This window comes from Hemitrygon akajei, chromosome 25, assembly GCF_048418815.1.
Source record: "Hemitrygon akajei chromosome 25, sHemAka1.3, whole genome shotgun sequence".
In the NCBI taxonomy this organism is placed as follows: domain Eukaryota; kingdom Metazoa; phylum Chordata; class Chondrichthyes; order Myliobatiformes; family Dasyatidae; genus Hemitrygon; species Hemitrygon akajei.
This window is the reverse complement of record NC_133148.1, coordinates 9,951,372-9,973,222: the sequence shown is the minus strand read 5'-3', so window position 1 is coordinate 9,973,222 and position 21,851 is coordinate 9,951,372. Positions and strand designations below refer to the sequence as shown.

At 43.2% G+C, this 21,851-nt stretch overlaps 1 protein-coding gene across 2 annotated transcripts in view; it reads left to right on the top strand.

Annotated features, from left to right (window-relative positions):
* LOC140716368 (inositol-trisphosphate 3-kinase C-like) overlaps positions 1 to 21,851 on the top strand; it is a 58,517-nt gene that overhangs the window by 9,925 nt on the left and 26,741 nt on the right. Inside the window, exon 1 of one of the 2 annotated variants that reach the window (XM_073029040.1) lies at positions 11,896 to 12,105. The exons of the other annotated variant lie outside the window; for it this stretch is intronic. Coding sequence (XP_072885141.1) covers positions 11,911 to 12,105 — 195 coding nt within the window. The 5' untranslated portion in view covers positions 11,896 to 11,910. Of the gene's footprint in view, positions 1 to 11,895; positions 12,106 to 21,851 lie in introns of those variants that run through there. 2 annotated transcript variants of the gene reach the window in all.

Here is a 21,851-nt window from a genome sequence, read left to right as displayed (position 1 = left end):
GCATGAATAATGTGTTTTGGAAGAATCCTTGTGTCTATGAGCAGTCAAGGGGAGACTGGACAAGATATCATCAGGTCAGTCCGGCAGGCTATTACGTCAGTGTAGGTAAGTGGATGATATTGATGACCCAGGAAGAATGTAAGTGGGACATTTTGTCAGTGTAGACATAGGGAAGGATTGGACTGTGAATTGTTTTGGGAAAATTCTGACCCATATCAGAAGGGTATTTGTGTTAGTGAGAATCTGTGGAGTAATTATTTGAAATTGCGGTTGATGAAGTACCTGTATATTTACCATACAATACTTTGATAGGGACAGTGATCTGTCCTAGTTCCTCTTGTTATTCAAATGATTGGGGTACATGCAGTGGAAAAGTGAACTTGGGGGTGATGTGGAATAGAGTTTGAGAAAGTAGATCCTTTCTCAGAAGGTTTTGCAAAGGATATGAGAAATAGGTCAGTAGAACTGCATGGACATATTTAAAGTCAAAATGCACATGAACATGTATGCAGAGGTGTAGTGAAAACTAGCAGCAGCACAGGCACATTGCATCATATAAAATTTGAAAAAGGAAAGCACAACCTCCACGAGACAGAACACGATTACAACAGAAGAAAACAAAGTCCAGTTTAGTGCAAAATGGTGTTGCAATACCGATTTGGATTGTGCAGGTTGCTTCAAGAAGCAAATGGTAGAAGGAAAGTAGCTGTTTTTTTGAATCTGGTGTGGGACTTGAGGCTTCTGTACCTCCTGCCTGATGGTAACTGTGGGAAGATGGCTTGAGCTGGATGGTGGGGATCTTTGAATGTTGCTTTGTGGCAATGCCTCCTGTAGTAACTACAAATAGTGGAAGGGAATCATTGGGCAGAGCCCACTGCTCTCTGCAGCTTCCTACATTCTGGTCGTTTTGAATTGCCATACCAGACCATGAAGCACACAGGATACTTTCAACAGTAGACCTGTAGAATTTTGTTAGTGTTCAATGAGAAGGCGAATGAGTCACTGTGAGAAGATGGCTTGGCCAGTATTATGGATGTGTTGCATGCTGGAGGAACTCAGCCGGCCAGTCAGCATCTGGGGAAAGAGTACAGTCGACATTTTGTCCAAAACCTTTCAGCAGGACTGGAGAGAAATCCACTGTCGTGATGAGGCCACAGTCAGGTTGGAGGAACAACACCTTGTATTCCGTTTGGATAGCCTCCAACCTGATGGTATAGTTTCTCAAACTTCCAGTAATGCCCCTCACCCCCTTCACCATTTCCCAGCCCCCTTTTCCCCCTCTCACCTTATCTCCTTGCACCCCCCCCCCATTGCCTTCCTCCGGTGCTTCTCTTCCCCCTCCCTCTTTTTCCATGGCCTTCTATTTCTTTCACCAATCAACTTCCCAGCTCTTTATTTCATTCTTCCCCCTTGAGGTTTGATCTATCATCTTGTGTTTCTCTCTCCCCTCCCCCACCTTTTAAATCTACTGCTTGGCTTTTTTCTCCAGTCTGCTGAATGGTCTTGGCCTGAAACATCGACTACTGTTTTCCTAGATGCTGCCTGGCCTGCTGAGTTCCTCCAGCACTTTTTGTGTGTGTGTGTGTGTGTTGCTTGGATTTCCAGCATCTGCAGATTTTCTTGTGTCTTTGATTTTGTATGTAGTGACCCATTTCTGGATTATAATAGGATTTCTCTCTAGAGTGAAAGATCAGTTCCAATGGGCAGCAAATATTCCCTTTGCATCGTGTTTTTTTTTGTTCCTTACTGTGCCTAGTGGCACATTGGGTGGCAATCTTCCTGTTTCTTTAGGATTTTTGTCCGATTTTTTTTTTACGAGGCTGAGTTGCTAGCTTGATGCTCAACCCAGCATGGATGGAAAGTGTGGTCCCAGATTTGAACCACACCTGGGACCACTCGCCTCAAAGTCCAGTGCGGATGCTACTATACCACTTGCCAGCTTTTTATCATTGGCGAGAAATAGTATCAGAGTTTGATATTGTGCTGCTTACGTGGGTCAGAGTTTGCACCAAAATAGAGGGATTTGGGAAGTAGAGGAGAGGCGACATATGGGAGTAAATCCAGAGTACAGAGAGCTTTGGCTAAGGATGGCAAGATATTGAGTGAAAATTTTAAAACAGTGTAGTAGCACTGCTTGTTATTTGAGTCAAATTTGATGGATAAAAGTGCAGAAAGTCAGAAAGTCACTTGGTAATTTCTACAGATTTCATTCAAAATATTTGGAAACATCGGGAAACTTGATGCTCTGGATTTCCAGCAATGCTGCCTGACCTGACTGAGTTCCTCCAGCATTTTGTGTGTGTTGCTCTGGAAACATAGGGGATTTTTGCGTTAAGGAGAATGTTTGTCAGCGACTGAAACATTGCCTGGGGGTTTCTTGTTGAAAAAGCAGAATTGAAGTGTGGATGGTGTTGAAACCATTGATCTAATGGACAAGAGGGACTTTGGGATCTTGACATCAACAGTGTAGAGAAGAACCGGTATTGGTGGATTACACAACAAAAGCTAGAGAGGAGTCCAGACCCTGACACAACTTGCCCACCATGTTGTTGAACCTCTCACTCTTGTATGTCTTCACTCTCACTTTGGTTTACTCTTTTGTCACAACATACTTGGTGTCCATAAGACACAGCAGCAGAATTGGGCCATTTGGTCCATCTAGTCTGTTCTGCCATTTCATCATGGCTGAAACCTTTGCTCGGGCTAATCAAGAACCTATCAGCCTCCACACCTGTTTGTGGCAATGAATCCCAAAAATTCACTACCCTCTGGCTAAAGGAGTTCCTCCTTGTCTCTGTTCTAAATGGACATCCCTCTATTCTGATAATGTAGCCTCTGGGCCTAGACTCGCTCACTGTAGGAAACATCCTCTCCACACCCACTCTATCTAGTCTATTCAATAGGTTTTATTGAGATCCCCTGTGCCAGTGAGTGGGTGGGCGGTGTACTGAAGAGAAGGGCCATGCTCACGAATGATTAATGACTGGGTCAGGAATGTCGCAATTGAAAATTATTGCTGTGCAGTTCATTTCAACTTGTTTTCCGTTTAAAATTCCAAAGGCTCATTTTCAAATAAGACTCATTTCCTTACTCTTCCCAGGAGAAGCAATGGGAGAACATTCCCAATGTAAATTTGAGGTTATGTGATCATACTTCTATATCTGAGTTGTCAAACCTCAAAAAGCCCCAAGCCTTTTGTCCATTACAAAAAAAAATCTCCTGCAGTTTTGAAGCTTTGCAGGAAGGGTAGATCTTGTATCACTTGGAGGAAGGAAATAGACATCTGGATATCAGTACAGTGGTTTCTGATTAATTGAGACACATCGGGACCAGTATATTTTGGTCCTATTAAATGGCTGCTCCAATTAGTGGAAGTTTCATGGAAATAGTTAAAGCATAAGAAAGACACAAATTACAGTGTAACTAGGCAACAATTTGTGTATCTAAATGAAACAGGGCAAATTAGAACATCGCCACTGCTGCGACAGTAATATATAAACTCTTGGTTCTTAATAGCTATTGACAAAGGTTTTCATTCACTGTACGCTGCCGCATTCCTTTGATTGCACTGATTTTATTCAATTACAGTCAGGCACCAAGTGTAGATGTTTTCAACTGTTGCATCCTCTGAATCTTCACATTCATTGCAACATTCAAGATGTCGAAACCTTAAAATTATTGTAGTTCCTAACTTGTCAAACTATGAAATAGTTTAATTTTCACTCCTGATTGTTTCTGACATCTCCAAGTATGAATGCTTGAAATCAATGTTAGCACAACAGTTCCCAATTGTCTTGCTGCTTGCTTCTCACCAACCATCAGTGACAGAGTTGCTGCTGTTTGAACACAAGCAGATGCAGCTGATGCCATTTATAAACTGTTCACTCTAACAGTGTTGGTTCAAACAAGCACTCAAGTGCATGTGACTGATGCTCGTTAGAATCTGTTCAGCAACTGTCTCCTTTCCCAAATAAGTAGCATAGTGTCCCAAATGAACAAAGGGAATCCTAGCTATTTTCTTGATTAGTTTTTATTCTTTAAGAGTTGGCCCAAATAAGTGACTGTCCCAATTAATCAATGGCCCAGTTAACTGGAATCCACTGTGTTTCTGTTGCCAACTGCCTCACTGTTAAGTGGTCACCTTCTCATTGCACATACTGTTTGACGCCCCTCATTGAACACTCCGTTGCAGTTTGAAGTACTTTACTGATGTAGTCACTATTATAATGTGAATTATTTGTCAGAGTTTCCATACAGTGAGATAATAGCAATGTCATTAGAATGAAATTAATCTTTGATTACAATTGGCTGAGGATGGATACTCCAGTTAATCATGTCTGCCTGGCAACACAGTTTAAGATCTTGTATGTAAAACACCTTTGTCAGTGCAGAAGTCCCACAGTTCTTGGGTGGATCATGCTATCCATTAGCCCTACATAATTAGTCTGGAGTGCTCTGACCTCTGCACACTCAGCAACGTAGTGACCAACTCTTGGACAATTCCCCTTACTCGGCATCTGTTGAGCTTTGATGGAAGACAAAGCTAGAGATGTTACCTTAATGACTTAAAAATTCAGAAACTGTGTCAACATTGTGAATTGTACTCCACTGTGATATTCTAATTAAACATGCAACAAAATGGTGGACCAGTGCTGCTGCCTCAGCTTGAGCAACTCTGGTCCCCAAGGTAGCATATTCTTGGGATGATGTGCTCTTCTTTTTCCCCCTCCTCTGGATATTCTACTTTCCATGCACATCCTACAGAGGTTGGTAGGTGGTTAATTGGCTTTGCCCCTATTGTGGATGAGTAGGGGGAGATGACAAGGGTTTTGGAGGAAAAATAGGATGGGTGTTGAAGGGCCTGTTTCTGTGATGTTTGTTGTTATGACTCTCAAATTATCCCTGCTCCTTCTCCTTACCCATGCGTGTAGAATCCCCATCAAAACTATTGGGGTTCTGGTCTGACTGGGAATTAGTAGCAATTTTCCCCAGTACATTAAAAATAAAATCTACTGATGCTGGAAATTTGAAACCGTGTTGGAAGCAGCTCTGTAGGTCAGTCTTTGTGACAGAGGGTTAATAATTCTGAAACACTTATCTTTCCACAGATAATGCCTAACCTGCGTGACTTAATTGCATTTGACTCTAAATCTTTATTGAAAGCAAATTTCAGAATATAACTCAAAGCCATGATGCTTTACAATACATCATTTAAACCACTTTTATTTGCAGTGCTTGTGTGCATTGGTTCACTATAGTTTGATAATGTGATTTAGATTTTGAGTAATATTAAAAATATAGAACAATCAATGAAAATTAAGTGTTAATTGCTCTTTTTGATATATTAGACTATTAACTCCCCCCCCCGCCCTTTGAACCTATACTAGCTCAGTAATTTTATTTCCATTTTATGACCTTGTTCTCTCATGTGCTTGTCAATACCAATTCTTCCTGCCACCTAGCTATGCTTGGAGTAATTTCTGGTAACCAATTAACTGGCGTGTGTCTGAGAAGAGGGAGTAAAATAGAGCATTTGGGAGATAATATGTAAGCTTATACAAAGGGTACTGGGAGGTCAATGCCAAGCCCGAGCTGTAGCTGAGAGGCAGCTACACTACCTGCCGCTCCCAGTGCATTGCACACAATATAAAAGCAACAGTACCTCATTAACATTTTTGAATAGCATGTGAAAAATGTTAGATTTTTTGGGGGGGAGGAGTTTGAGTTTATTGTTCAACCGTATGTATGTGTACCGAATGAGACAATGTACCTCTGTACCAAGGTGCACAACACAGTGCATATAACTCACACAAAACGAAGTAATATTACCATTAGTAAATTAACAAATAATTTTAACGAGATCAGCATTTCATGTGTGCAGAGAACTGGATGGTGTCAGGGAGTTCAGTAGTCTTACAGCCTGGGGGAGAAGCTGTTTCCTCACAGTAAGGGGAGTGTATGAGCAGGTTGAAAGAGGAAAAATGTAGATGGTGGATAGATAGTCGGGAGTACTTTGAGCTTGGTGGGTGGGTGATAAATCCAAGTGCTGGATTTCAGTTACCCATCTGTAACTGGGGAAGGTTAGGCGCTGCTTCAATTTGAGAAGGAGAAGGGAAAAACGGATGTGTCGGTATTACAGTTGAACAAAGGGAACTATGGAGCTATGAGGGAGGAGCTGGCCAAAGTTCAATGGAACAATACCCTAGCAGGGAAGACAGTGGAACAACAATGGCAAGTATTTCTGGGAATAATGCAGAAGATGCAGGATCAGTTCATTCCAAAGAGGAAGAAAGATCCTAAGGGGAGTAAGGGCTGACGAGGGAAGTAAAGGGCAGTATAAAAATAAAAGAGAAGTATAACATAGCAAAGATGAGCGGGAAACTGGAGGACTGGGAAGCTTTTAAAGAGCAACAGAAGATAACAAAAAAGGCAATACGCCAAGAAAAAATGAGGTACGAAGGTAAACAAGCCAAGAATATAAAGGAAAAAGTAAAAAGCTGCTTTAGGTATGTGAATAGCAGAAAAATAGTTAAGATCAAAATTGGGCCATTGAAGACAGAAACGGGTGAATTTATTATGGGGAACAAGGAAATGGCAGACGAGTTGAACAGGTACTTTGGATCTGTCTTCACTAGGGAAGACACAAACAATCTCCCAGATGTAATAGTGGCCAAAGGAACTAGGGTAAAGGATGAACTGAAGGAAATTTATATTAGGCAAGAAACAGTGTTGGATAGACTGTTGAGTCTGAAGGCTGATAAGTCCCCGGGACCTGATGGTCTGCTTCCCAGGAAGGATGATACTTAAGGAGGTGGCTCTAGAAATCGTGGACGCATTGGTAATCATTTTCCAATGTTCTATAGATTCAGGAACAGTTCCTGCTGATTAGAGGGTGGCTAATGTTGTCCCACTTTTCAAGAAAGGAGGGAGAGAGAAAACAGGGAATTATAGACCGGTTAGCCTGACGTCAGTGGTGGGAAAGGTGTTGGAGTCAATTATAAAAGAGGAAATTACGACACATTTGGATAGCAGTAGAAGGATCAGTCCGAGTCAGCATGGATTTATGAAGGGAAAATCATGCTTGACTAATCTTCTGGAGTCTTTTGAGGATGCAACTATGAAAATGGACAAGGGAGAGTCAGTGGATGTAGTGTACCTGGACTTCCAGAAAGCTTTTGATAAAGTCCCACATAGGAGATATGGGGGTAAAATTAGGGCACATGGTATTGGGGACAGAGTACTGACATGGATTGAAAATTGGCTGGCTGACAGGAAACGAAGAGTAGTGATTAACGGGTCTCTTTCGGAATGGCAGGCTGTGACCAGTGGGGTACTGCAAGGTTCGGTGCTGGGACTGCAGCTGTTTACAATATACATTAATGATTTAGATGAAGGGATTAAAAGTAACATTAGCAAATTTGCCGATGACACAAAGCTGGGTGGCAGTGTGAAATGTCAGGAGGATGTTATGAGAATGCAGGGTGACTTGGACAGGTTGGGTGAGTGGGCAAATGTATGGCAGATGCAGTTTAATGTGGATAAATGTGAGGTTATCCACTTTGGTGGCAAGAACAGGAAGGCAGATTACTATCTAAATGGAGTCAAGTTAGGAGAAGGGGAAGTACAACGAGATCTAGGTGTTCTCGTACATCAGTCTATGAAAGCAAGCATGCAGGTACAGCAGGCAGTGAAGAAAGCTAATGGCATGCTGGCTTTTATAACAAGAAGAATTGAGTATAGGAGTAAAGAGGTCCTTCTGCAGCTGTACAGGGCCCTGGTGAGACCCCACCTGGAGTATTGTGTGCAGTTTTGGTCTCCAAATTTGAGGAAGGACATTCTTGCTATTGAGGGAGTGCAGCGTAGGTTCACAAGGTTAATTCCCGGAATGGTGGGACTGTCATATGTTGAAAGATTGGAGCGACTGGGCTTGTATACACTGGAATTTAGAAGGATGAGAGGGGATCTGATTGAAACATGTAAGATTATTAAGGGATTGGACATGCTGGAGGCAGGAAACATGTTCCCACTGATGGGTGAGTCCAGAACTAGAGGCCACAGTTTAAAAATAAGGGGTAGGCCATTTAGAACAGAGATGCGGAAAAACTTTTTCACCCAGAGAGTGGTGGATATGTGGAATGTTCTGCCCCAGAAGGCAGTGGAGGCCAAGTCTCTGGATGCATTCAAGAGAGAGTTAGATAGAGCTCTTATAGATAGCGGGGTCAAGGGATATAGGGAGAGGGCAGGAACGGGGTACTGATTGTGTATGATTCAGCCATGATCACAGTGAATGGCGGTGCTGGTTAGAAGGGCCGAATAGCCTACTCCTGCACCTACAGTTTATTGTCTATTTATCTCTCTGGTTTCAGTCTCCCTGCTCTCAGTCTGTGTAGTAGTGCAGAATGAAATATCGCTGTGATGATTGTTTGCTCTAGTATCAATTGTTTGGTGACAAAGTGTTGTTGTAGCCTGCGATTTCATTAAAAGGAAGAAGCAGGGAGCTGATTGGGTGATGGAGAGCTTCCATTGTTGGAGTGTGCTGTGGTATTAAAATTTGTCATTCTTTATCAAGTACCATGTTATAAATGCACTGGAAATATACCAACTCTTAGTGTTCTGGCACTTTCTAAATTAACTGGGTATGGTTTGGAGCCCATACATGTTTGTTTTTGTGTTGTGGTTGTTATGTGTTCTCTGCTCTTGGGCTTTTGGGGGGGGGGGGGAGGAGGTGTGTGTGTGTGTGTGTGTGTGTGTGTGTGTGTGTGTGTGTGTGTGTGTGTGTGTGTGTGTGTGTGTGTGTGTGTGTGTGTGTGTGTGTGTGTGTGTGTGTGTGTGTGTGTGTGTGTGTACACTTCTCATAGCTAATGGTACCTTTTCATTCAGATGCTGAAGTGTGCCTTGAAAGTGTAGGAGGGGTTATTTCCTGGGGTGAACTGTTAGCAAGGGATGATAGGTCATTTGCCCCCTCTTGGCTGCTCCTTCATTTCAATAGTATCATGGCTGATTTTTACCTTGGTGCTTCATTCTTTCAATAGCATCAATCTGACTCCCATAAATCAAAAAAACTTGCTTATGATATCTTGTTTGTACACGTACTCGGTGACTGAGCCTCCACAGCTCTCTTGAGTAGAGGATTCCAGAACTGTGAAGACATTAGTTTTCTTTGTCCTGAATGACTGGCGCATTATTTTGAGGCTGCAACCTTGTATTGAACTAAATTGCTTTGAATTTTTATGGAAAATCACATTGCAGTCGCTGTTTCCAAAATGTTCTTTAACTCTGAGATAATTTAACCCTTTCCTACAACACAGCATTATAGCTAAAATAGCTTGTGTCTTTGGTTCATCAATGTATAGAACTGAGAAACTTCCTTGACCCCATGAATTCACCTTCCATACTGTTGCAAATAACTTCTGTGTCAGTATGATTTTTAAAAATCTTTATGCATCTTAATTTCCAGATTATTTCACTGCTCTCTTTCTATCTTCTAAGTTAGTCAGAAGGAATCCATCATTTGTGTGTTTGTTTTTAAAAAAAAAAGTTTAAAAAGCACCTGCAAAATCTTTGTGATATACAAGCAACATCTGGGTTTCTGCAAAAGAAAAATTCAGATCCGTGGTAGCTTATAAAGATAAAGGTTAGTTTTATTTGTTAGATGTGTACCAGAACATGCAGTGGAAGGAAGGCATCATTTGTCTCGAGGATGTGCCGTGGGCAGCCTGCAAGTGTCACCGTGCTCCTGCTGCCAACTTAGCAAATAACTCTAAATTGTATGTCTGGAATGTGGGAGGAAACTTCCAAGAAAACCCACAGTCATGGGGAGAATGTAGAAACTTTTTACAATGGGAATTTTATAACTGGCACTAAAAGCCTTGTGCTAACCCATGTGCTCCCGTGCCTAGACTACCGTAGGCCTATTGGGCCACGTTCAATTGTGATAGATCATCCACTACTGTCCAGCTGCAGCCTCTGGAACTGAAGCATATCTTAATTGCCCTTTGCCCAGTGCCTCCAAAGAATATGGATGTGTTTACAGGGATTCTTAGGATGTATATAACTGTCATTATCGAGGTGATCGATACTGAAACTTCCTCTGTTAGTGGTTAGTTTATCACAGCATCTGTCACCTGTGGCAGTAGTGTAAATCTGATCACTGATGGTTGGCACTTGGTGTTTAGATACTTTTGTTGTTCAATCATTTAGTTGAATCCAACTCCTTATGACCTCATGGACCGATACAGAAGTAGATTGCTAGGCTTTTCTTCCGTGCAGGTACTGCTGCCCAGGTTGGGACCCGGCTGGGGTTGAACTTGGACCATCTGCCTTAAAGTCCAGTGCTGATGCCACTACACCACCAGCCGACCTGTTTAGATACTATCCTAGTAATAGATACAAGAGAGTCTGCAGATGCTGGAAATAGATTTACTATCCTAGTAAGTCTGTTTTGGATCTTGCCCAGTGTGTCCCTTATTACATGAGTTGGGTAGTCTTCCTGGACTTTATCCCTTTTCATTGGCTTGACTTGCTCTTGCACCAATATCTTGCCTTGAAGATCTCTTTGGTATGAGCTTCACAATCCTTCTGTCTTCTCGCTGCCCAGACATATGGCATGCTCTTGCTGCTTGGTGTTTCTGCCATGACCCTCATCATCGATGGAGAGCTGTCTGACCCTGCTATCCTGGGGCTAGTCTTATTTCCCCCTGCTGTTTAAAAGCCTGCTGAAAGCTACATGGTTAGATGGTTCTCGGTTCTGAATTCCACCTTGTGTCATGTCTTGTTTTATTTTGGGTCATCTCCAAATGCCATATTAATGTCTTCTTGGCCTCCGTTGGTCAGGGTCAACAGTGGATGTTGCATCTTGACTTTCAAAGTCATTACACAAGCCAGTACGCAAGCTAGGGCAGTATGATGTGGAGAGGAAGCTATTGCCCTTGCAGCCAACTTGCCCTCTCCACACAGCTGATAAATCCAAAGGAATGGCAGAAATCTATACAGTTTGGCACCAGTGGCATCTCAGGAGTTGCCAATCAGCGTTGAACTCAATATAGAGACTCGGAGTGTTTGATAACTCTGGGTCTGTACTGGCTGCAACTTAGAAGGTTGGCGGAGGGTGGATCTCATCGAAACCTTTTGAATGTTGAAAGGCCTGGACAGAGTAGATATCGCCAGAGGGTGGTGACTGTATTACCACAGGCAGCTGTGGAGGCCAGGTTGTTGGGTGTGTTCGAGGCAGAACTTGATAGGTTCTTGATTGGACGCGACATCTGAGGTTATGGGGAGAAGACTTGGCAGTGGGGCTGAGGAGAGGGTTAAAAGATCGGCCGTGATTAAATGGCAGAGCAGACTCGATGGCCTAATTCTGCTCCAATGTCTTGTGGTCTTCGGTTGGCCCTGCAGTAGCTGCTGCTTCTGAGTGTGTTCAGTGGGCTCGGTGGCTAAGCTGCTGGTGAAGGCCAGGAACTGGACTTGGTCGTCGGAGGCTATTTGACACTCGGATCATTTGCGGCATTTAATGGGTAGTGGGAGCTTGCCCCCCCCACTACCAGTCCAGCTAAGACAGCCTTAAGGAAACCACCTCAATGTAACTTACTTATTTTTTTTGGTTCCTTTCTGTATTGAATGTAGTAATTGTTTGCTGGTGGTAAAATGCCTGTGTACTGGAATGTTATGCTTTCACTGAGTATATTGCACATGCATGGGTTCACAATATTGCTTGTTTTCAGATTAAGCACATTCCCCTTGAACAGTTTTACTGAGAGACTTAACCAACTTTGGCTCTGGTTGTTGTTTGTATCTTCTGATTAAATTGTCACAGAAACCACAACATAGGCATGTAATGGAAACTTCTGTGCAGGTAGCTGGTTGCTGGGCAACAGGTTGCGTAACCTTGCTTTCTGCAGCATGTAGGACCAGATGAGGCTGTTAGAGGAAACGGTTGGCGGAGGAGAGCAGTCTGAGCTGAGCCTGTGCTCTGTGAAAATAGGTGATGTGGATGCCGTTGGTTTGAATGGGGGCAAAAAGGCTCTGCATTTGCAAGAGGCATCTCCGTCAATGCTGCGAGTCAGTGACCATCCCTTGGCTGCACCTGTAAACAGCTCGACTGTGAAAGTGAGCAAAGCTTTTGCTTTATTGTTGTGTCTAGGCTTTTCTAACGTTCCAAAAGCTTTATGCTCAGCTTTGCCTGGGGTGTTGTTTTTGCTAAACTAGCAATGCAAGACTGTTTATGGTCATACACTCGTGGAAAATGAGCGGGCAGCACAGCGACGCAGTGAGCTGCTGCCTCAACTCTCGCATTCTGGGTGCATGAGCTTCCATTTCTCCTTCCAGTCATTTATAGTTTCCTTCTTTTCCTCTTCCCCCCCTTCCCTCTCCTCCTCACCTGCCTATCAGTTCCTCTGGTGCATCTGCTTCTCCCCTCTCTCCCATGGTTCACTCTCCTTTCCTATCGGATTCTTTCTTCTCCAGCCCAGCCCCTTACCTTTCCAACCTATCGCCTTCTAGCTCGTCCTCCTTCCTCTCTCCCCCCCACCCCCACCTTTTTATTCTGGCATCTTCCCCCCCCTTTCCAAATTTTTTATTAATTTCCATCGATTCTGCCTCATCTATGTTCCTCCAGCAGTTTGTGTGTGTAGCCCTGGATTTCCAACATCTGCCGATCTCTTGTGTTTACTCTTTTGGGTTCAGTCTTGACCTCTGGTGCTGTCTGTAATTTGTATGTTCTTGCTGTGGCCACATGGGTCTCCTCAGTACTCTAGTTTCCTCCCATATCCCAACAACATGGTCAGTCTGTATGAGTGAGTGGTAGAAACTGAAATGAGAAAGAATCACTGGCATGGGTTGTGAAATTTGTTGTTTTGCAGCAGCATTTGTTGTTTGGGGTCAGCCATTGATGTTGTCTCCCAGCTGTCTATGTGATATGAAAACCGACCGGGGCAGTACGATATGGAGAGCAAGCCTTGTAGCAGGCTCCCGCTCTCCACACAGCTGATGAATCCAAAGGAACTGATACAGTTTAGCACCAGTGGCATTGCAGGAACTGTCAGTGTGGAATTTAACATGGGGCTGCCTTAGGGACGGCTGCCTCTGAGTTTTTTCCCCTCTGGGTTTATTCCTGAATCCTTCCCCATGAGTAGGTCTTGCCACAAGGCAGTGGAAGTTTGAGATCAGAGTTTTCCCTTCTCCTAGGTGAGCTGCTAATCATGGCTGACAAGTCGCATCTGCCCAGAACAACTGGTTTTAAGTTGCCAGTAACCTGCCTTTGCCCCTTCTCTTTTTTGTAAAAAAAAGGAAATGGTTCAGTCGGGCTTAAGCCACATATAAAGGCCAGGAGCTGAACTTGGTTGTCTGGGACTATTTGAGAAAATTTAATATGTAGTGGGAGCTTATTCCCACTACCTCCTCTGACCATGAAAAACTTAAGAAACGTTGTAATTTACAGAGTTTATTATGTATTGCAATGTAATACATAGCCCTAGGTCAATTTACAGTAAGTACACATAAAAGTTAAGTTACAGAAGTAGTGCAAAAAGGGGGGAAATAGTGAGGTAGTGTACGTGGGTTCATTGTTGATTCAGAAATCTGTTGGTGGAAGGGAAGAAGCTGTTCCTGAAGCATTGAGGCTCCTGCACCTCTTTCTTGGTGGTAGCAATGAGAAGGGAGGATGCCCTGTGTGTTTGGTGGGGGGGGGGGGGGTTCTTTAATGATGGACACTGCCTTTTTGAGGCATCTTGGATGCTGGGGAGGTTAGTGCCCATGATGGGGCTAGCTGAGTGTACAACTTCTGCAGCTTTTCCCAGTCCTGTGCAGTGGCCCCCCTCATACCAGACAACTCTGGGCAGTGTGGAAAGGATCTGTGTAAGTGACCACTGGGTGGACTGTAGATTTGGTGGGACGCAGAAGAGTCTGATATTTATTTGTCTCAATCTTTTTTTTATTGGAGGGGAAGTGTGTGAAAAGACAGCTGCCAAGAGCAGCTTCTCACGGAGCTGCTTTCCTCGTGCTGCGTCTGCGTCTGCCCTCTCCCTGACTCTCTGCTGTGTCATGTTCCTTTTGTGTTTACCCGTATCCTCATGACTATGAATGTTTGGAAATGGAAGAGAGCCAGCTGTTGTTTATTGTCGTAGTTATACAGTGTGAAAGCAAGCCCTTCTGCCCTCTAAGTCCACTGCAATTATCAGGCACCCAATCACACTTTATCCTCCCCACATTCACATCAACTTCTCCCAGATTCCACCCCTCACCTGTCACTCGGGACAATTTGCACTGACCAGTGAACCTTGCATCCTGCTCATAGGGCATTGGGGGTAGTGTAGTGGTTAGTGCGACACTATTACAGCTTGGGGCCATCAGAGTTCAGTTCCGACATTATCTGTAAGGTGTCTGTACGTCCTCCCCATAAAATGCTTGGGTTTTCACTGGGTGCTGAGGTATCTTCCCACAGTCCAAAGACATACCAATTAGTGGTTTAATTGGTCATTGAAAACTGTCCCATGATAAGACTAAGGTTAAATTGGAGGTTGCTGCTGATGTGATTCAAAGGACATGAAGGCCCTATTCCACGCTGTATCTCTAAATAAAAATAAAACAAATAAATAAAATGTTTGGTATATGGGGCAGAACTGGAGAAAGTCAGAAAAGCAAAGTGGCCATGGAGAGACCATGCAAGCTCCTAACTTCTGATTGAGCTGGGACTATTGCACTCTGAGGCAGCAGCTCTGTGTCACTGTGTTACCCATTGTAGATCTGCTGTTTGTGTGCTACTGGACTGATCAATTTGTAGTGATTCATGTCACTACACATTCCAGAGTAAGATTATAGCCCATAAGACATGGGTGCAGAATTGGGCCATTCAGCCCATCAGGTCTGCTCTGCCATTTCATTGGCTGATTTATTATCCTTCTCAACCCCATTTTCTTGCCTTCTCCCCATAATCTTTGACACCCTGACTAAAGAAGAACCTAACTGCTTTAAATATACCTTCCACTGCTATCAGTGGCAATGAGTTCAACAGACTCACCACCCCTTGACTAAAGAAATTCTTCATCTGTGTTCCAAATGGACACCCCTCCATTCTGAGGCTGTGCCCTCTGCTCCTAGACTCCCCCACTAAAGGAAGCATCCTCTCTACATATACTCTCTATCTAGGCTGTGGATTATACAAGAGTAGGCTATCTGTCTTGCTGTGCATGAAAAGATTTTTTTAGACTTGTCCATGTTGTTCCACTCCCCTGCCCATGCAAAATTATGAGAAACTAACAGGCTGTTTGACTCCTTCAGTTTTATAATCCATCAGAGGGGTTCATAATGTCATTAATGTCCCAAGCCCTCATCGACACCAGCTTTCAAGTCCCAAAGGGCTTTACAGCCATCAACACATCTAGCATTCAGTGGCCACTTTATTAGGTACACCTGCTAATCATGTGGCAGCAACTAAAAGCATGCAGACATGGTCAAGGGGTTCATTTGTTGTTCAGCCAAACATCAGAATGGGGAGGAAATGTAATCTTGGTGACTTTGACCATTGGTACTAGACGAGGTGGTTTGAGTATCTCAAGCTGTTGACCTCTTGGAGTTTTCACACACAATGGTCTCTGGAGTTTAGAGAATGGTGCAAGAAACAAAAACTATCCAGTGAGCAGCAGTTCTTTTGGTGAACACACCTTTTAAATGAGAGAGCTCAGAAGCATCTTGGCACGTGTTGGATCTTGAAGTGGCTGATACAGCAGCAGAAGACCACGGATATGTACTTAGTATCCACTTTATTAGGGATGTCCTTTACCTAATAAAGTGTTCATTGAGTGTATAGCCACCTTTGTAATGTGGGGAACAGTGCTGTTTGTGGTGCACTATTTGGCTGCAAGGTGATGTGGCCACAAAATACTGAGCAATATTAGTTATGGATCATAGATTGGCATGAGTTCCCACTTGTCCATGATGCTTGGCAGAACAAAACAACTCAACGAAACAAAACAGAAGACAGCAAGCAACAAAGCAGGAACAGCAAAACAAAAACGCGAGGAAATCTGCAGATGCTGGAAATTCAAACAGCACACACAAAATGCTGGTGGAACTCAGCAAGCCAGGCAGCATCTATAGGAAGAGGTACAGTCGACGTTTCAGGCTGAGACCCTTCGTCAGGACAGCAAAACAAACCAGTTTGTCCCTCTTACCCACCCACACAAATGGGTAGTCCACCAAATCCAGGACGGGTCTCCTGGTTTCAGCCATTGCACTGCGACTTCTATCCACCAACCATCAGCTGTTGATGTGCTCTCAGTACGTGTGCCTCCATTGAGTCATCGGCAAGAGCTGAGGCTGGCATGGACGTGTGTAAATTCAAAACAATGAAAACATGTTCTAGATGGTTTTCCTGCAAACTCCACCAAGTGATTTTTCCTTCAAAGATGCCACCCAACATTTTAGGACAGATGTTATGTGGCTCTGATTTCACTGTGTTTCAGATGAGATCTGAATCTTAGAACACTTTGAATTGTATGTTCTTGCAATCAGTAGTGAGTGATCCTTTGGTACCAGCTAATAACAAACTGGGTTGAGAGGGTGAACAGGTTTAAGTTTCTCTGCATAAATATCATCGAGGATCTCACATGATCTGTACCTATTGGCTGTGTGGTGAAAAAGGCACAATGGTACCGCAGCATAAAAGCCAGGACCAAGAGGCACCAGGACAGCTTCTTCCACCAGATCATCAGACTGCTTAATTCATGCTGATGCTACTGTATTTTTATGTTATATTAACTATCCTGTTGTACATAATATTAATTATAAATTACTATAATTGCACAATGCACATTTGAATAGAGATGTAACGTAAAGATTTTTCTACTCGTGTATGAAGGATGTAAGTAATAAAGTCAATTGAATTCAAGACTGGTTTATGTTTAATAGAACACAGTACTCTCCCCACAGACAGGACAGGTTCATATGGGTAATTTAAATATTAAATGCAGACATGAGAATTTATAAAGTGAGTAAGAAAGAATGGATGAAATTGAAGAAACAAACAATTGCTGTAAATATTGCAGCTGAAAACAATAGAGAAATCTCTTTTGAGGGAGGATAGGCCTTACGAAGGGAAAGGGGGGTATTCTCCCTCTTTTATAATGCCTATCCTCCCTCCCCATTCTTAGTTCTGATGCCTGGTCTTAACCCAAAATGTCCATCATTCCCTTCCTTCCACAGATGTTGCTCAACCCACTGAGTTGCTCTTGTTGTTTTGCAAAAAGAAACCATCAAACGCTGAAGTGGGTGAAGAGTTGGTGTATGTGAATCTGGGTGAAGGGTTGGTGTATGTGAATCTGGGTGAAATTTGAGGCTGCAGTACATAATCTGAAATTGTTAAACTGAATCTGAAAGTCTGCAAGGTGTCTATTTTAAGTTGCTGTTCAGTTTTAATTCATCTTCATTAGAACAATAGAAGAGGCTGAGGAGGGGGTCAGAGCTGATGTAGAAAGTTGTATTTACTAGTTGTATTTTTCAAGTACCTAGTTTCATATGGAAATAATAAAGCAGAGGATTAAAAAGAAAAATGGTGCTCAGGAGTGATTGAAGGGAGGAAGAAGATGCACAGAGGTGTAAGGAAGGAATTCCACCAGTAATCTCTAGCGAGCTGAAGGCATGACTTCTTGAGCCAAGTGTAGGAAGACTGCAGATATCTTGAAAGATTTGAGGAGATTGGAGATGAGATTTAAGGCTGAAGGGACATTAAAAATGAATGTAGTGGAGAATTTTAAAGTTGTGGTTTTTAATAAGTAACATTACCCTTTGAATAGTGTATGGTTGAATCATTGTCATCTCAGAGATGAGCAGCAGAAGTGTTGGGGAGTTCCAGTTTGCAGAGTGGAATGAGAACGGCTGAGCAGGAAACCACTGGAGTTGTTGATTCTGGCGCTAGCAAAGGCTTTTGAAGGTTTCAGCAGCAGCTGAGCAGAGGCAAAGACTTAACTTGGAGCAGAATTAGGCCTGTGCAGTCTGTTTTGCCATTCCATCATTGTTGTTCAGTGGGTGATATGACAGTGTAATGATTAGCCATTAGAGCTCGGGCATTCATATAACCATATAACAATTTACAGCACGGAAACAGGCAATCTCGGCCCTTCTAGTCCGTGCCAAACGCTTACTCTCACCTAGTCCCACTGACCCGCACTCAGCCCATAACCCTCCATTCCGGCATCATCTGTAAGGAGTCTGTATGTCTTTCCTGTGGAATATGTGAGTTTTCTCCTGCTGCTCTAGTTTCCTCCCACAGCCTGAAGAAATTACTGTTTAGGAGTTTAGTTGGTCATTATAAATGGTCCCGTGATTAGGCTAGTGTTAAATTGGGTTGCTGGGTGGTGTGGCTAAATAAATTCATTATCCTTCGCAATCCCATTCTCCTGCCCTCTCCCCATCACCTTTACTAATCCAGAACCTATTGACATCTACTATAAATATATTCATTAATTTGGCCTCCCTCCACAGCCATCAGTGAAGATGAATTCCACAGATTCACCACCCTCTGACTAAAGAAATTCCTCATCATCTGTTTTAAAAGATGTCCTTACCTTCTGGTCCTGGACTCCCCCACTATTGAAGACAATCTCAATATCTCTATCTCTCTATTGAAAAGCCTAGATACAGTGGAAGTGGAGAAGGAGATTCTTCTACCCCCCCCCACCCCACTCATTTTTCTAAGCTCCAATGAGCACAGACCCAGAGCCATCATACGTTCCTCATAGGTAACTTGGTCGATAACATTGATTATAAGATTCAAGATTCATGAGACCTAACTTTATATTTGGAGAAAACACATTTTCAATATCCAGCAAGTTAAAGCTCATGAAATCTTTGGGTGTCAGAAATTGAAGCTCCTACATTAACTGTACTTTATTTTGTAATTGTTTCTGTTGAGAGTTTCAGAGACTAGAATAATCACTTGAAGAAAATGGCCTTTGATCAGAAAGGAGAAGCTTGGAAGCAAAATGGTGCAAACTTGCAGCATTTTGAAAGCAGTCCTTTATTGCCAGCATGGGATCTGTAAAGATTTCTCGGGACTGGTTGCATGGTGCCATTTCTTGTGATTGAGCAGCTTGTTTGTTCTTGCCCTGAGGCAGGTGAGTGTTGCTGGTGGCTTCAGTCATTTGGTTTCCAGCATCTCGTTTCAAATCAGCAATGGAATGAACAATGATGACTTATTGTGTAACAATACAAACCCTGGCATTGACCTCAGACTGCCCAAAAAGGAGCTGTGAGTGAGGCTATTCAGAAATAGAAAAGCCAGAGGTATGTACAAAAAAATTAAAACACAAAATGCTGGCAGAACTCAGCAGGCCAGACAGCATCTATGGGAGGAGGTAGTGATGACGTTTCGGGCCGAAACCCTTCATCAGGAGTGAAGTAACATGGGATGGTCAAGGGGGGATAAGAAGTGGGGGGAGGGATAAAGTAGAGAGCTAGGAAGTGATAGGTTGGAGGGAAATGGGCTAGGGGGAAGGGTGGAGAATTATGGGAAATAAAAGAGAAAGAAAGGTAGGGCTGGGGGGAGATTATAGTGAGGGGGGAAAAAGAGAGAAAGAGAACCAGACTGAAATAATAGATAGGGATGGGGGGGGGGGGGGACAGGGGTATCAACGGAGGTCTGTGAGTTGGATGTTCATGCCGGCAGGTAGGAGGCTACCTAGGCGGGAGATAAGGTATTGTATAAGGTATGTACAAGTTCCTTTTAAGAAGGAATTTAGGATAAAGTTGCAACAGGCATAGATATGGGTTAAGATTGAGTTTAAAAAAACTGTATATCTGCTTTAGCATGTTCCAGTGAGAATGGGAAGGAAGGGAATGGATTTTTATCAGCCCGTGGTTATGGTGGTTGTCCAAATATGACAGGAAACATGTTTCTGAAGTGGAAAAGTTTTTAAACTGCCCTGGGGCAGTTCCACTCTCTTTTGATCTTGGAAGTTGGAGTCCATTGGTGTGAGCATGTGTCACAACTGGGATCTTCTTTGGTTGGATGACGATAACTACTTCTGTGTCTGATCATGCCCTTTGCTCTCCATGGAGTCTGTAGGTTGTGGGAACATTTCAATGATGGGGCAAGTGAAGTTATCCCCTCTGGTTCAAGAGCCTGATGGTTGAAGGGTAATAACTGTTTCTGAACCTGATGGTGTGAGTCCTGAGGCTCCATTGCCCTCCTGATGGCAGTGTTGAAAAGAGAGCAGGTTTTAGGTAGCGGGGTCCATGATAATGGTTTTTCATGTAGATGGTTAGGAGGGCTTTACCTGTGATGGACTGGGCCATATTCATGACTTTTTGTAGGATTTTCAGTTCAAGGCCATTGGTGTTTTCATACCAGGCTGTGATGCAGCCAGTAATATACTCTCCACTGCATGTTTATAGAAGTTTGTCAAAGTTTTAAATGTCATGCTAAAACTCTACAAATTTCTAAGGAAGTAGAGGCACTGACATGCTTTCAGTGTAATTGCACTTGTGTGTTTGGCCTAGGACTGGTCCTTTGGAAGTAATAACACTCAGGAATTTAAAGTTGCTGACCCTCTCCACCTCTGGTCCTTTTTGAGGCCTGGGTTACAGACCTCTGGTTTCCTTCTCTTGAAATCAAAAGTCAGCTCCTTGGTTAGAACCATAGATAAGAGGTTAGAACCATAGAACACTACAGCATGGGAAACAGGCCATTTGGCCCTTCTAGTCTGTGCCGAAACTTTATTCCACTAGTCCCATTGACCTGCACCCAGTCCATAACCCTCCAGACCTCCCCCATCCATGTATCTATCAAATTTATTCTTAAAACTTAAGAGTGAGCCCGCATTTACCACGTCATATGGCAGCTCGATCCACACTCCCACCACTCTGAGTGAAAAAAGTTGCCCCTAATGTTCTCCCTAAACCTTTCCCCTTTCACCTTAAAGCCATGTCCTCTTGTATTTATCTCTCCTAATCTAAGTGGAAAGAGCCTACTTGCATTTACTCTATCTATACCCCTCATAATTTTGTAAACCTCTATCAAATCCCCCCTCATTCTTCTACGCTCCAAGGAATAAAGTCCTAACCTGTTCAGTCTTTCCCTGTAAATAAATTCCTGAATACCCAGCAACATCCTAGTAAATTTTCTCTGCACTCTCAATCTTACTGATATCCTTCCTATAGTTAGATGACCAGAACTGCACACAATACTCCAAATTTGGCCTCACCAGTGTCTTATACAACCTCACCATAACATCCCATCTCCTATACTCGATGCTTTGATTTATGAATGCCAGGATGCCAAAAGCCTTTTTTACAACCCTGTCTACCTGTGACACCACTTTCAGGGAATTATGTATCTGAACTCCCAGATCCCTTTGTTCCTCTGCACTCCTCAGTGCCCTACCATTTACTGTGTATGTCCTACCTTGATTTGTCCTTCCAAAATGCAACACCTCACACTTGTCTGCATTAAGTTCCATCTGCCATTTTCTGGCCCATTTTTCCAGTTGGTCCAGATCCCTCTGTAAGCTTTGAAAGCCTTCCTCGCTGTCCACAACGCCTCTATTCTTAGTGTCATCAGCAAACCTGCTGATCCAATTTACCACATTATCATCTAGATCATTGATAGAGACAACAAACTACAATGGTCCCAGCACAGATCCTTGAGGCACACCACTAGTCACAGGCCTCCAGTCTGAGAAGCAGTCGTCCACTACCACTCTGTCTTCTCCCACACAGCCAATTTCGAATCCAGTTTACAACCTCTCCATGGATACTTAATGTCTGAACCTTCTGAACTAACCTCCCATGAGAGACCTTGTCAAAGGCCTTACTAAAGTCCATGTAGACAACACCCACAGCCTTTCCTTCATCTACTTTCT